The 14,250-nt window shown below is 35.8% G+C and overlaps 2 protein-coding genes across 2 annotated transcripts in view; both read right to left on the bottom strand.

Moving 5' to 3' along the window:
- LOC140750121 (uncharacterized) overlaps window positions 1–6,564 on the bottom strand; it is a 121,135-nt gene extending 114,571 nt beyond the window's left edge. The window contains exon 1 of the mRNA XM_073083497.1: window positions 6,179–6,564. Within this exon, the coding sequence (XP_072939598.1) occupies window positions 6,179–6,249 (71 nt within the window). The 5' untranslated portion in view covers window positions 6,250–6,564. The remainder of the gene's footprint in view (window positions 1–6,178) is intronic.
- A 945-nt stretch (window positions 6,565–7,509) lies between these two features.
- LOC140750282 (uncharacterized) lies at window positions 7,510–11,958 on the bottom strand. The gene is made up of 2 exons (XM_073083727.1): window positions 11,537–11,958; window positions 7,510–7,689 (listed from the first exon to the last, which is right to left on the bottom strand). Exons 1-2 carry the CDS (start codon window positions 11,711–11,713, stop codon window positions 7,510–7,512), a joined length of 357 nt encoding a protein of 118 aa, XP_072939828.1. The 5' UTR covers window positions 11,714–11,958.
- Between the last annotated feature and the right edge of the window lie 2,292 nt (window positions 11,959–14,250).

The raw sequence follows: 14,250 nt of genomic DNA, 5'->3' as shown, positions 1-14,250 counted from the left end.
GACAAAACATATTTGGTTACATAAATGTTTGTTCCATTATATGAAAAACAATAATGTAAATTTATTACAGAATTTTTAGAGCGTATTTTAGGCGGGGCCACTGTAGGCGACTGTTCTTTAACTATACCTATAAAAGAACCCAATAGTGCTTAACACTGCTTTTATCTTAAGGCATCATCAGACATTATTGCCTGGTATTGTGACATCTGTTTTTTCCCTAATAACAGTTAGTGCTGCTGTGTTCTGGTTTGCAGGGTTTGGATATCGGTATGGAGGCGTTCCAACACCCTCAGGAGTAGTAACGCAACTGTGGCCGAGCTCAGACAGGCCTCTTATGTTGATCCATGGGCGGCAGTAGCCACTTACCAGCCGGTAGACTGCATGACCGGTTGCTATAAAAAAACTTATGCAACTATTCTTTCTTTATAAGTTTATTTTTATCAAGTGAGAGAAAAGTAAATTGATTAAAAACGTGAAAGGCGTAGTTTCCTTTTTGTTATGGTTGTGGAAGGGAATCTAGTTTCCGATAATAATTGGATTTTGCAGAGCCTGGATATTAATAAATGACTGGAAAAAGGACTTAGAATTTTATAAGGTCAAAAGATCTAAGCGAATAAGTCAAAGGTTGAAGTAGTGTACCTACATATTAAGTTTTTTTATTAATAAACTAGCAGACCCGGCAAACTTTGTACCGCCTCAAAATGTATTTATCAAATATATTTCATATAAAATATAGCCTATGTTACTCGTGGATAATGTAGCTTACAAATGGTAAAATAATTTTTAAAATCGGTCTAGTAGTTTATGAGCCTAGTCATTACAACCAAACAAACAAACAAAGTTTTCCTCTTTATAATATTATAAAGCTATATTTCAAATTTCACGATTGTAGCTTCAGTGGTTTCGTCAAAACCTTGATTAATACGTTTTGAACGTGAGTATCTTTTCGCTTTTATATATATATAGATTATAGTATAGATAATCAGTCTGTCCAAATCTGTTCCAAAATCTTTTGCCTTCCAAAGAACGTTGCCAATTCTAGTAGGCAGAAAATGACAATTTTCGATCTTAGGTAGTTTGTTAAATAAAACCGTTTAAGTACATTTTTTTAATATAATATACGAGTAGCAGACGAGCATGCAGTCCACATGATGTTAAGTAGCTAGAACCCTAGCGGTACTAGCTACTTAACATCTAGTGTCGCCCATGGACATGTGGCACTAACCACAGATAACATTAGATATTTCTACCTGAGGTCGGCTTTAGATGGGCCACTATCCTTCAGAACTTAGCTGGAACGCATCGGAAAATTATGTCTCCCTTACCACACCCTTCAAACCAGAACACAGCAGCGCTAAACACTACTGTTAATAGGCTGAAATAGGTGGTGCTGACGGAATCGAATCACAAAGGGTTCTACCACCTTCAAAATGTTTATAAATGTTAGTTTCTTTTGTAATAATAAAGGAAGGTTAGACATATCGAAAAGAAATGGTGCCGTTCAATATGCACCAATGAAAAATGGATGTCAGCACGATTCTTCAATAAAAAAGTTTTTCAGCTAGGCTGGGCTATAAAGTTGTATGTATGCATGGTATATGAGGAAGTCGTGAACCAGGTCATAAGTAAGAAATGCCTCGCTGGCGACATGCCAAAAAGCAACGATTTCAACCGTAAGATTGTTTTACTTTCTGACTCTAAAGCAACTCACGTGCTTTTAATATCATATAGGTGAAGCTTTTCAAGTTATACATCATTAGATGTATGAGTGAAAACGATTGGCTTGGGCACATCGTCAACAGAAATAAATACATGCTAACATTAAACTAATTAAAAGCAGATTGATACAGAAATAACAAACATTCGACCCGTCTTAATTGGATCCGACATCATCCGTTACAACTTACAGATCTTTCACATCTATTTCTACCTAATAACAGCAGGTGAACGCTGCTTCGTTCTGGTTTGAAGACTGTGGTAATGGAGACATACTTTTCCGAGGTGTTCCAGCTTAGTTAGCTGTTGCCGACCTTAGGTAGGAATGTAATTTGATTTGGGATTAACTACACATGTCTATGGGTGCCAGTAGCAATTGACCATGAGGTGGACTGCATGCTCGTCTACTAGTCCCATATTATATACATAAAAAAGTCTTGTCCTCTAATCCATTAATTCGCATAAAACAGCGTGGTCTCCATCATGCTATGCTATAAGAAGTATGCAGAGTATGCTATGCTCCATAGCATACTTTGCGTACTTCTATGTTACAAACTTCCTTTAGTTGTAAAGAGGGAAACATTTATTTATTTATTCATTCATTCTTATTTATTTATTTATTTATCGCTTCATCTATCATTACAGGTTTTTTTAACCTAAAGCGATAGAGTAGCCTAATATGCACCGCAGTGAGACATAACAAGGGTTCCTAAAGAAATATTGCAGTGTTATGTGTAAGGTCAGGGGCAAGTTACGTTACAAGGCCTAGCTTGCGGCGTTGCGTTGCTTCTCATTGGCAAAACGCCCGACCAGCGGAAACCTAACTGTTCTGATTTTACACTCGGGAAATTAAACAATTTGTTGGCATTTAAACGTACGGCTAACCGAAATATTGTTTAGTGATATACTTAATGTAAGTGGGATTTCAAACTGAAATATAGTTTTATTTTTGACTGACATGGGCATTTGAACATAATATATTGAAGTAACACAACAATACTAAAAATTAATGTTATAAGGCAGACAGGTGTGACAATGATATCGCTTTAGTCGAACCAGAGAGTTTTCCACATTTCGACCAACACCGCCATTCACATGATGCATACAACACAATTATATACGTGACTAAAAAGTTAACTTGACTTAACTTAAGTTAACCTTAACTTGTGTGTTAAATACTAAGTTGGAACGCTTACAGTGATGTAGGAGCACCTTATGTAGCAGTAATAGACGTGGTGATTAAGTATTTCGTAATTGCTACCGAATATATGACACACGTGAGAAATAATTTACAATTAAATGTTTAAACATTCTGGTCGTATTACACAAATTGTTTTATCGAGGCACCTCTTGAGCAAACGAGCACATACGAGTATGTGTGTCAGAAATGTGTCATAGATTGAGTAATTGATGTGCAATGAGTGGATTGTATTAGCATCACCTGCAGCTCCTCGCACCTGTTCTTAACAGAATCTAAAATGTATTCACTTACCCAAATTTTTGGTAATTTTACATTAATAATTCTGAATTCTGTATATTTTATAAGATAACAAATGAGCATGCCGTATTCCTAGTGATCATGGCGATCTGTAACCAACTCTTATAAGTTTATATCAGAGTTCTATACCCTTTTTTTTTATAATATAAGAGTAGCAGACGAGCATGCAGTCCACCTGATGGTAAGTGGCTCCTGCCGCCCATGGACATCTGTGATCAACCCCAGATAGGATTAGATATACCTACCTGAGGTCGGCCACAGATGCGCCGCTACCCCTGAGGACCACACCATTGATTTAGATGGCAATGCCAGTGTAAAGAAAATTACGCATTTTCGTACAATTTTGCACCCGTCCACGTATTTGTCGCTGTGTTGTGGTACGTGTGAAAGGATACTTATAATGTTAGTATGATTGGATCTTCCGGTTACAGCAGGTCGTTAGATTTAATCTCGTGTACAAGTTATTCGCCCGGTTTAATGATACCTACAGCTTTCTCTACATATGATTAAAATACAAACATACATGATTTTTTTCAATTATAGAGGACGAGCATGCATTACACCATTACACCTGATAATAAGGGGCTACTGTCGCCCATGGACATCTGTATTCAACCCCAGACGAGATTAGATTTCCTCTCTTCTCTGTGGTTCGGCCCCCGCGGCACCACCGTCACACCTATTTCAGCCTAATAACAGCGGATACTTTTTAGACGCATTCCAGCTTAGTCATCCGGGGTAACGGCACATCTGTGGCCGGCTTAACGTAAGAAACTAATTTAATTTGGAGTTAATTACAGATGTCCATGGGCAGCAGTTGCTACTTACCATCAGGTGGACTGCATGCTCTGCAGACTGCACGCTCTATTTAAAAAAAATAGTTATATAGAATTTTAGTAAAATGTGTGTAGGTTTCGAACCCCGCACCCCAAGCATGTAGTCATTAACCGCACGAAACCACTGGGCAATCAATCCTATACCTACTTCAGTTTCATAAATATATGAAACTTATCAGCCAATGTTGATAACAATGGCAATATGTTGATTTTCCCTATAAGATATGAAAGAATGGTACATACCGCGATAAGATGTATTTGTTTTATGATATGATGCTTGATGTAACTACACTTGTATTTAATATACTCATGTGGCAATTAACCGCGAGTAAACCATACATCATCATCAACCCATTACTGTCCCACTGCTGGGCACGGGTCCTCTCTCAGAATGAGAAGGAAACCTACATACCTACCCATTACTATTACTATTACCTATACTAATCAACCCCAGATAGGATTAGATATTCCTACCTGAGGTCGGCCACAGATGCGCCGCTACCCCTGAGGACTAAGCTGGAACGCCTCGGAAAAGTCTGTCTCTCTTGCCACACCCTTCAAACTGGAACACAGCAGCGCCTAATACTGCTGTTATTAGGTAGAAATAGGTGTGGCGGTGGTGCCGCCAGAGTCGAACCACAAAGGGTTCTGCCACCTTTAAAAATAACTTATCGAATAGTTTTTATTTCATAGCTAAATTTGTTGTAAGTAATGTATTAATTTGGATGTAATCACTCATCATAATTAATATTTTGTTTTATTACCCATACATATAAAAGTAATTGATACCTATAAAATATAATTAGCACTAATTCTCTATTGTTCGTCAACAGTAACCTAGACAATTAGTATATAGCCGTAAATCTTAAGAAATGACGTCATCAATGCAGTATGTGAGCAATTAAGTGTAAGGATTAATGTTTATTTACTACTTTTTACACTGACACTAGAACTTCCTGTATCGTAGACACTGTCACAAGCATATAATTATCTAGCTTCTAGATCAAAGAGAATAAATACATAAGGCTATAGAATATTGTCAAGGATTTCACATAAAAACGTTAATCCTGGTTTACACTCTTCATCTCGGATGGATTGCCGTTTGATATATTATATTTTAGATCAACTTAATAGCAATAGAATTAATTAGTTCGCTTCTTTGTTTAAATAGCCGCAAAACTTAAAATTATTTTTTCTATTAACACAATTACAATCGAATCGAAAACATTCCTTATTTTAATGTGTCTAACTCTACTGTGGTTACATATACATATAATTACTTAGAATGTACCTTTTTGAGTCGTTCGATTATTCTTACAAAGCAGCGAGTTGTTGATGACTCTTTTCTTCTCATCTCCTGGCCAATACATAGTTATGGCCATATACCTACATATAGTTGCGTGTCTTAAGTCTAAAGAATCCAGACCTATCAAACACATCTTAATTTATCTGACACGAGAATGGACGTGGAATACATACGCGGTGGAGGTGGTGAACATTTCTTTACTTCGATATGTGTAACATATATACATCTTAGTTTAAATTTGAAAGCAAGCGATATATAAACGATTGTAAGTATTATATACAGTCAAGACGAACGTTCAAGTGGTTTCTTATCCACCTGTCAAATATCAAAATTCTTTTGTTAGACCGGTCTTACTTTGAGCCTTACGACAAGTTTATTCACCTAAATAAGGCATTACTTAGACTCCTTATCTTTGTAAAAATGTAAAAGATACAATATTAAGGGAACAAGGGAATTGCAGACATCTTTCCCAGCTGTTTCGCAAAAGGCGAAAGGAAAGTCAAGTGCGCCTTGAAATTACAGGAATACTTCAATCAATATATACGAGTACATTGGTAGATTTATATAAATATAGTTATATTCTAAAAATACATAATGCATGAGTAATATTAATATTAAGCGAAAATACTAGAAAATTATGTGTAATTTATTTTCCTGAAAACTGTAAGCCCCGCCTACTATTTTCTCTTCATTGTGCGCTTATCTCAACGATTGAAACTGATTGTTAATAAAAAAACGGTGATTTTCCTAGTCAATGATTATTTGTATAACATTCACATTTATTTATAACACAAAGACTTGGTACTAAATATAATTACTTACTCAGTCTCCCGATTCTCCAGCGAATTGTTGGAGGAGCGTGGAACGAGGGGCCTGTAGCTCGACCTGGTCATCTTTACTGCAAGTCCGTCCAACACAACACATACAGTTCTCTCATGAGCACGTTATCACACGAAACGTTTATTGCCGCACGCCTGACAGCCAACGACGTCTCCGAACAACTGATTACATTACAATTGTTAGCCGCACTGTTTACAAGTCGCCCGAATGATAACAGCTATCTATCTTTTACATATCGAGGACGAATACTTTACAACCAGTTATGTGAGGACAAGAATAAATCGCCGAAAACGGCATCAAAAACTATTTACGTTTATACGGTACTGTGAATGAGGCGATCGATAAAGTTTACTTGGGGTGAAAGCTCGGCCAAGCCACGCCTCCGGGCCGGTTCTGCAAGCTTTTGCCGGCTAGTTCAGCGCCATCTGTAAAGCTCTAAGCGAACTGAATGTTCCGTGAAAGCGTCACGTGCCCGAAATCATGAAAACTTTCTTTGGTTTTTGATTTTGCGTTTTGGTTTATTAATAAAATAGTAGTTTCTTTTTTTTGGTGAGAAAATTACCGTATTTCATATTTTAAAATCAAATAAAAAATGAATTCACTATTTCACTATTCACTGTTTCTTTAATAAATAATTAAGTTTTACGATAGTCAAAGTGTATATTAAGTTTGAGTAAGAGAAGAAAACTAAAATGAAGGAAGCAATATTTCTTCCATAACGAGTCGTAAAACCATTTCTAAATGAACCCGATAGTTATTATTTTCTCACCTGTTTGTATCAGAATTTTCCGTTAGAACAGTTTCTCGAAGTCTACGAGAATTATTGAGTACTGATAATAATATTACAAACATTACTGATAAGGATTTATAAATAAATGTTTTACAGCTACACAACTGTTGAAAAATGTGTAAACAAAGTTAGTTTACGACGTATTAATATACTCATAAGCATGTTTACCCTCTTTATCAATTGAATTACAACAAATATAATAATTTATCTTAATAGCTCATGTCCAATATTAAAAATAACGTGAAATTACAATTATAAAAATATATTTAGGGTGATAAACTTTAGGGTACAAATATATTTAAGAAAATTGCTTAGAAACATTTTATGTCGGGTAGAAATATATTTTAGTATTTGTAATAATATTAAAATATTTATTTTGCAGTGTTTATCTTTCAGTCGCTACACAAATTTAAGGCATGTTGATAAAAATTGTAAAAATAGTGCATATTTTTTTATTTTTATCTATCATCTAAATACAAATACCGTGCTGTCAAGTAGTACTAATTATTCTTGTAGTGGCTCTTTAGCGAACGCACTCTGTGCTTCTTGAGTTATCTATGGTTTTATCGCTCTCGTCCTTTTCCTCTGGTTTGGTATCATCTTCAGCTTCCTTTTTCTCGTCATTATCTTTCAACAATTCTTCCAGTTCCTTTTCAGCGTTTTTTAGGTCCTCCTCTGTTATGTCGAGGTCCGGAAACCGCCTCTGAAAATATTTCAAAATATTTTTTTGGTAAAGATTTTTTCCCTAGATATATTAAGGTACTAAATCTACCGGACCTCAATCACAGGCGTTGATATTCCGAGCTTTAATAGAACGACTCTTTTTGTAACCTAACCATACCTTCAAAATGAAACATTGGTATTGAACGTTGTCATGGGGCAGAAATAGGTAAATTATAATGTATTTTTCAAGATACAATGAAAACTGACCAGGTTTTTATAAATATCACATTAAGTATATTAGCTTGAAAAATGTTCAATAAGTCTGTAATCGAACAGTGTGTAAATAATCCTGTGTCTTACTAAAGATAAGGTAGTCACCAGACAAAACGTGATCGTTGAAGGATAATACAGCAGATGTGATTATAAAAATGATAGTTTAAATGCAGTGATAGATAGGATTAATGACCAGGAGATAAATAAAACGATAAGTATGAAAAGTCTGTATGCACCAAATGTACAAATTGTAATTTGGTAATTTACATAAGGGTAGGGCAGGGGAACAATCTTTGATGACTATGTACATACTCGTATGTAATGGTAATTGCCTATTTACAATAGGTAGGTATATCTGGCAATATTTTGGCAGATATATATATCTGAGTAAAATGTCTTTAGACTATGTCTAGCAAAACCACGGGGAATAGTTAGGATTATATTTAAATGAAGATTTCTCATTGAAATGCTGTACATTGAAAAATATTATCTGTAGTTGCTAATAAATAATTTCCTCAGTGTAATTGATAGAAGTAGTAGTAGGTAATAGATTTTTACTGTTCGTACTTGGGACAAACCTAAATACAAACAAAACAATAAATTTCTTCCCGTTTCGTCATCAACCCATTATTGTCCCACTGATGGACAGGGGTCTCCTCTCAGAATGAAAACGATTAGGCCATAGTCCACCGCACTGGCCAAGTGCGTATTGGTAGACTTCACATACATTTGAGATTTTTTTAATATAAATCTTTCAGGTATGCTGCTTTCCTTTCGATGTTTTCACCGTTTTAAGGAAATGATCATTAATTTCTAATACGCACATAAGTTTGAAATATCAGAGGTGCGTACCTAGGATAAAAACCTCGGACCCCTCTTTCGGGAGGCTAGTTTCTAACCATAGGGCTATCACTGCTTTGTCGTTCCTATATTAAATTATGTTAAATGTCCTGTAAACAATATACATAAATTTAAGGAAAGCGTATATACCTACTATTAATTCTATTTGCATCCACATAATAATAATTACTTACATGGAATAATAAAGAACGAGTAACTGAGACACATAAAAATAAGAATTGTTTTGTTGTTCTGTCTGAAGTGATAACCTTTGGACTGGATACATTCAATAGAGATAAGATCCACACGTGATAAAAATGTAAGCTTCGCTTGTCTGTGTATCAAATATATTTGCAAAAAAGTAGTAAAGCGAACACAGAATAAGTAATAATAACATTTTTTAGAATATCTGACTGTTTGTGCGTGTGTTTCAAATAGCATCAAACTAAAACTACTTTTTTGTATGTGACGTGTATGTGGGGCGGGTAGTTTCAGTCTACTGATATGCTCCGTAAGCTTGATAGATGGCGTTGTATCATCGACTCTATATTCAGAATGCATGCGAGCGAAGTCGCAAGCACAGCTCGTTTTAACATAATTATTTCCGTCTCAAACGTCTGTAAAGAGATAAGAGTTCTTTCTGCGTAATATGGTTCAGGTTTTGTTATCTTATCTGTTAGCGGTTTGGCAAAGTTGTAAATAAACAGTGAGAATGAAACATGGGCAGCGGATTTGCAAAAAATAGACGTAAATACGACAATAGACAAATTGACATAGACAAGACACCGTACATTGCAAAAAATACATACAAAATCGCATCGTGGCACATTGCGACGTCGTCATGTCGTGTCGTGATGTTTTACGATACGCATCGTAGATTTTTACGACACTTCACGAAATCGAAATTAGACACGATATGGCGTCGTATCGTATATATTATGTATGTGTTTTAACCCATATATTTGTCATTTATCTCCTATTATCGTCTGTTTATTAGATTATTCGCACTGCGCACGTTCCTGACCTAGTTTAGGTAATATTGTTAGCGAAATGTGACATTTATATGATATATAATATCAGATATTGGTAGAAATTGAGATAGATTGGACGCACGTAAAGAAATTACCAACAAAATATAGATATTTTTCTTAATACATAATATACGCTGGTCCCATTAAAGCAATGCCATTCATAAGTAAATTTCAACATCAATATTTTGGATTGTATTTAACTATTTATACTTGATTATTTTGATATAAACCGACAATTATACCTAAACATTGTTTAAGTAACATTCGAGTCTCTTAAACAAATATTCTGTTTAAAAAATACAACCGGCTTCTATGTCACTACAAAGTAAAAATGTTTAAATAAATAATAGTTTAGTAGGTACTTGTTACATAGTTCTTGTTAAAAAAAGTAACAACAAAATACGACTTCTGTATCAATATTGTTTTTATACGTAGTTCTGAAGTTTAAACTTTAGATATTCCCACAATTTATACAAATTCAACGATACCCCATAACATGGGGTATATATTATATGAAATAGCTGTCAAGTCGTTTGGGCGAGCCAAAGAATGAGACATACGTACATATAGGTCCTCGAATACTATTCGCCGTAGTCGGGTAAAAGGTATAGTACCTTGCATTGGCTTCAAGCACAGAATAAGGATCTACCTTCAAGTGAGTGCGTCACTTGAAGCCGCAAAGAAAAGGTGAAGTAACAGTGCGTCTTTGGAGCTAATAATAAAGTGCCAAACGCGAGTTGAACTCGCACAATGAGGGTTCCGTACCACCAATGTTACATTTTTTAGTATCTGTTATCATAGCAATCATAGAAGTAAATGCTTTTTTAATACGGTTCAATAGATATAGCGAAAAACTCCGTAAAATAGCAGTTTTTTATATGGCCCCCATACATTTTTAAACTTTACCTACTCTGTAAAAATTTCAAGTGTCTATCTATTACGGTTCCAGGGATAGAGCCCCACGACAGAAAGACAGGCAGACGGACAGACAGCAGAGGCTTAGTAGGTATAGTTCGCGCCAAACTGCTAGTCCGCTCTGAAATTGATGCGAGCAGGTGTAGTCATACAATTTGCTATGGCGACGCCATTCATTTCTATATTCAGAGCAGACTAGTAGATTTACGCGGACTATAATAAAGTACCGCTTTTACCCTTTGGTTCCGGAACCCTGAAACACATTGACGAAAGCCATGCATTGTTTGAGGCATGCTCGACAGACTTTTTCATTCAGCTTGGATGACGCGATTACTATTCAGGTACACGCATATGGTTAGAATCAATGTCGGTTTACGTAACATGGCCGTTAAGGTAGATGACAGACAATAACAATTTCATTACCATGATCTTGCACTAGGATTTCCGTCAGCGACACAAACAATAATAAATACACGAACATCCAAGTGCAAATATTATAATTAATAACATTGTTTAAATATATAGCCATGGATTGAATCTGAAACCTTAATATCTAACCGTTATGGCGACTTCTTTCTCAAGTGGATTGCTCCAATACTGACCTCTTTTATTATTATTATTTTCCTTCTTTTATTTACGTTGTTATGTACGTTTTATTAACGTTCTATGTTTTCAGCTACTTTTAGCAATCATAACACTTTGTTGTTAACTATTTCTTTACGAAAGCGTCTATATTTAATACATTGGGATCGTTTTGACCCTTTCTCTACGAAAAAGATCATTTTCTAACAGTGAGAGTATGAGGCAATGACAATAATGGTAACGTACCTGAAGTTCCTGTAACGAGTTCTGTATGTTTTCCTGCTGAGCTCGTAATCTTCTAGGCAGCATGAAAACCGTATTGAACAGCCTGAGCATCAACCAACATAAAGCTGTTAAAGCCCCATACACAAACATAGTTTTGAGCATCGACCAATAATCTACATTTACTTGTTGGTGTTTCATTTTTATGCCTCCGTATATTGTAGATAGACACTCGGATTTCTTCTTAAACCTCTTCTTAAAGCCTTAGTTAATCATTCAGAAAGAAGACTCTTCAATCTCTTTCAATACGTCTCCGTTAAAGATTTAATTTGTCAAGTTTTGTTTAAAACTCATTCTTATGACAATTTTGTGTTATGACGTGTGTTTATACGCGTGGTGGACGACAGTAGTGACCCATTTCCCATCGCTTCAATGTCGGTGCCGCCACGAATTATTTATAATGCAGGGGTTGTAACTGAGTTTTCGTTTTTGATATTTTAATAGAAAGAAAATATATTTAATACTATTTTATAGAGGGAAACTATTGGAGTTCTTAGGTAGGTATATGTCTTGCACATCAGCTAACATTGTATTGTTCTAGTATTAGATAGACACCTACTCGTATATAAGCATTAAATTAAATGACGTAATAGAGTAATTCGCTATTTAAACAATTTAGGAAACTACCCTTATTATTAGTATTGGTATTCGTGCTAGAAATTTAGAAGAAACACTGCTATATCCCACACTAAATTATTAATCGCCGTTGGGTCCTGGCTTGAAAGGTAAATGAAATTAAAGGTACTTAGGCTTATTACCTACGAGATGGTGTAACTTAATCTTCAGGAGCAGTAATTCTGCTGTGATTGATGTCAGGTACGATTCCATTCCTATCTGGGTTTAATAATAGGGGTACACGCTCATCTCTTTATTGAATTTATTACCTATACATAAAAAAAAATTCGTTTCTAGTATCATATGGAACAGTTGACAACACGTTCACATGTCGGGTCGATAAATCGATAGCTAATGTCTAAACCGTGTTAATTTTACATGACAGGGACACGAAGGTGTAGTTATGTTGATGGCGTAGTCACCATGCCGGTCTGGCACGCGGTAGGTTTCGGGTTCGATCCACAACAAGACAGATCTAAATGTAATGTAATGTAAATCTAAATGATAAGATTTAGATTTTTGGTTAGGATCTGGGTATTTGTATTCGTCTTTGTTTGTGTATATGGTAACCACGATACAGGAAATTTCTTAGTGTGTAGCTATGGGTGTAGATAGCTCGGATTGAGACTAAGATTTGTATATCTATCTAATATTTGCACACATTTGGAATCTACATTAAATAAATACTTTCTATAAAGTTAGTATTAATATTTTAATGTAACTTGGATATTTGGGCATCATATGTAGAAGTTTAAAGGTTACTTCAAGGTTGTATTTTTTTTTATATGCAACCTAACGATAAGGGCTACCTGATGGAAAGCAGTCACCGTTGCCTATGGACAATTGCAACACCAGAGGAGACGCCAATGCATCGCCAGCTTTGAAGGAGAGCTCTTATTACACCCCTCTTGAAGAGCCCCATGTCATAGTCCTGAGAGAATACCTCAGGAGGAAGTTCATTCCACATTTTGCACGGTTGTATTAGGTATGTATGTAGGTACTTACCTAAATGAAGAGATAATACAAGTACAAGTATAAGTAGGAGCGTAATACCTTTGAAACAAAACACTTGTTTCAAAACAAATTGAAATGGGATCGAGTCTTGAAGGTTTAGAGCTTGGGTTATATAGGTGAAGGTTAAATGATGCCGCACTAACACTTTTTTATACAGCGTGGCGGAGTAGTAGGTACCTTATTCTTAGAATGGTATTTATATCTGTAAGAAGTATTTTTCCATAATTTCATAAACGTGCTCGATGCTACATAGACATATACTTATAAGAGAAAATGTATGTAGGTATTTCTTTGAATGATACCAAAACAAAGTCTAGTAATCGCTAGCGGCTTAAGGGGGCGGGGGTGGTAGGGGAGGACCGCCCCGGGCCACCGATCTTGGGGCCCTCTAAACATAGTTGCTAAAAAAAGGTCGTCAGAACCAAACAATATAATATGAAATCTATATCAGTGAGCGAAAAAAAAAAATCGGTTGTCTGTAAAGTCGGTTTACTGACGATAGTTGAACGTGACAAGGTCATAAGAAAATACTGGTGGAATGGTTGCATTCAAAAGAAAATTTTTATTTTATTTGTTTTATAGATATTTTGTATGGATATAGAGAAGGAGGTAAATGGAAATCACAATGGAGCGATGCCGAACGTGGGGGCCGATTGTGCCTCTTTGTCGCTCGTTCCGCGCTCTCGCTTGAACTTCAAGCCTTAAATGGAACGCCTCAGAGCGAGGTAACGCCGCATGAGTCATATTTTTTGGTGCGTGCAGCCGGCTCCATCGAATTAAAGACGTTATCACCAAACAGTCACCGAATCACAGGCGTACTTTTTACACTCGGAGCCTCCATTCAACCTTCCGCCCCGGGCCTTGGTCCGCCACTGCGAGTAATAAAGGCCAGAGTTCTCTGGCAGTAGATTATGACGGAGTTTTTTTACGTAAGTTACTCTAAAAGCTCATTCTACCTGTTACCTTGAAAGTATTAAATATTGCTGTGTAAAAAATGGAAAATATAATTTCCACGTCTGTTAGGAATTCTTAAGTGCTAAAGGCACGCG

This window comes from Epargyreus clarus, unplaced genomic scaffold (genome assembly GCF_041222505.1).
Source record: "Epargyreus clarus isolate Ecla_fem2 unplaced genomic scaffold, WU_Ecla_fem_2.2 ptg000019l, whole genome shotgun sequence".
Taxonomy (NCBI): domain Eukaryota; kingdom Metazoa; phylum Arthropoda; class Insecta; order Lepidoptera; family Hesperiidae; genus Epargyreus; species Epargyreus clarus.
This window is presented reverse-complemented; position numbering and strand designations above follow the sequence as displayed.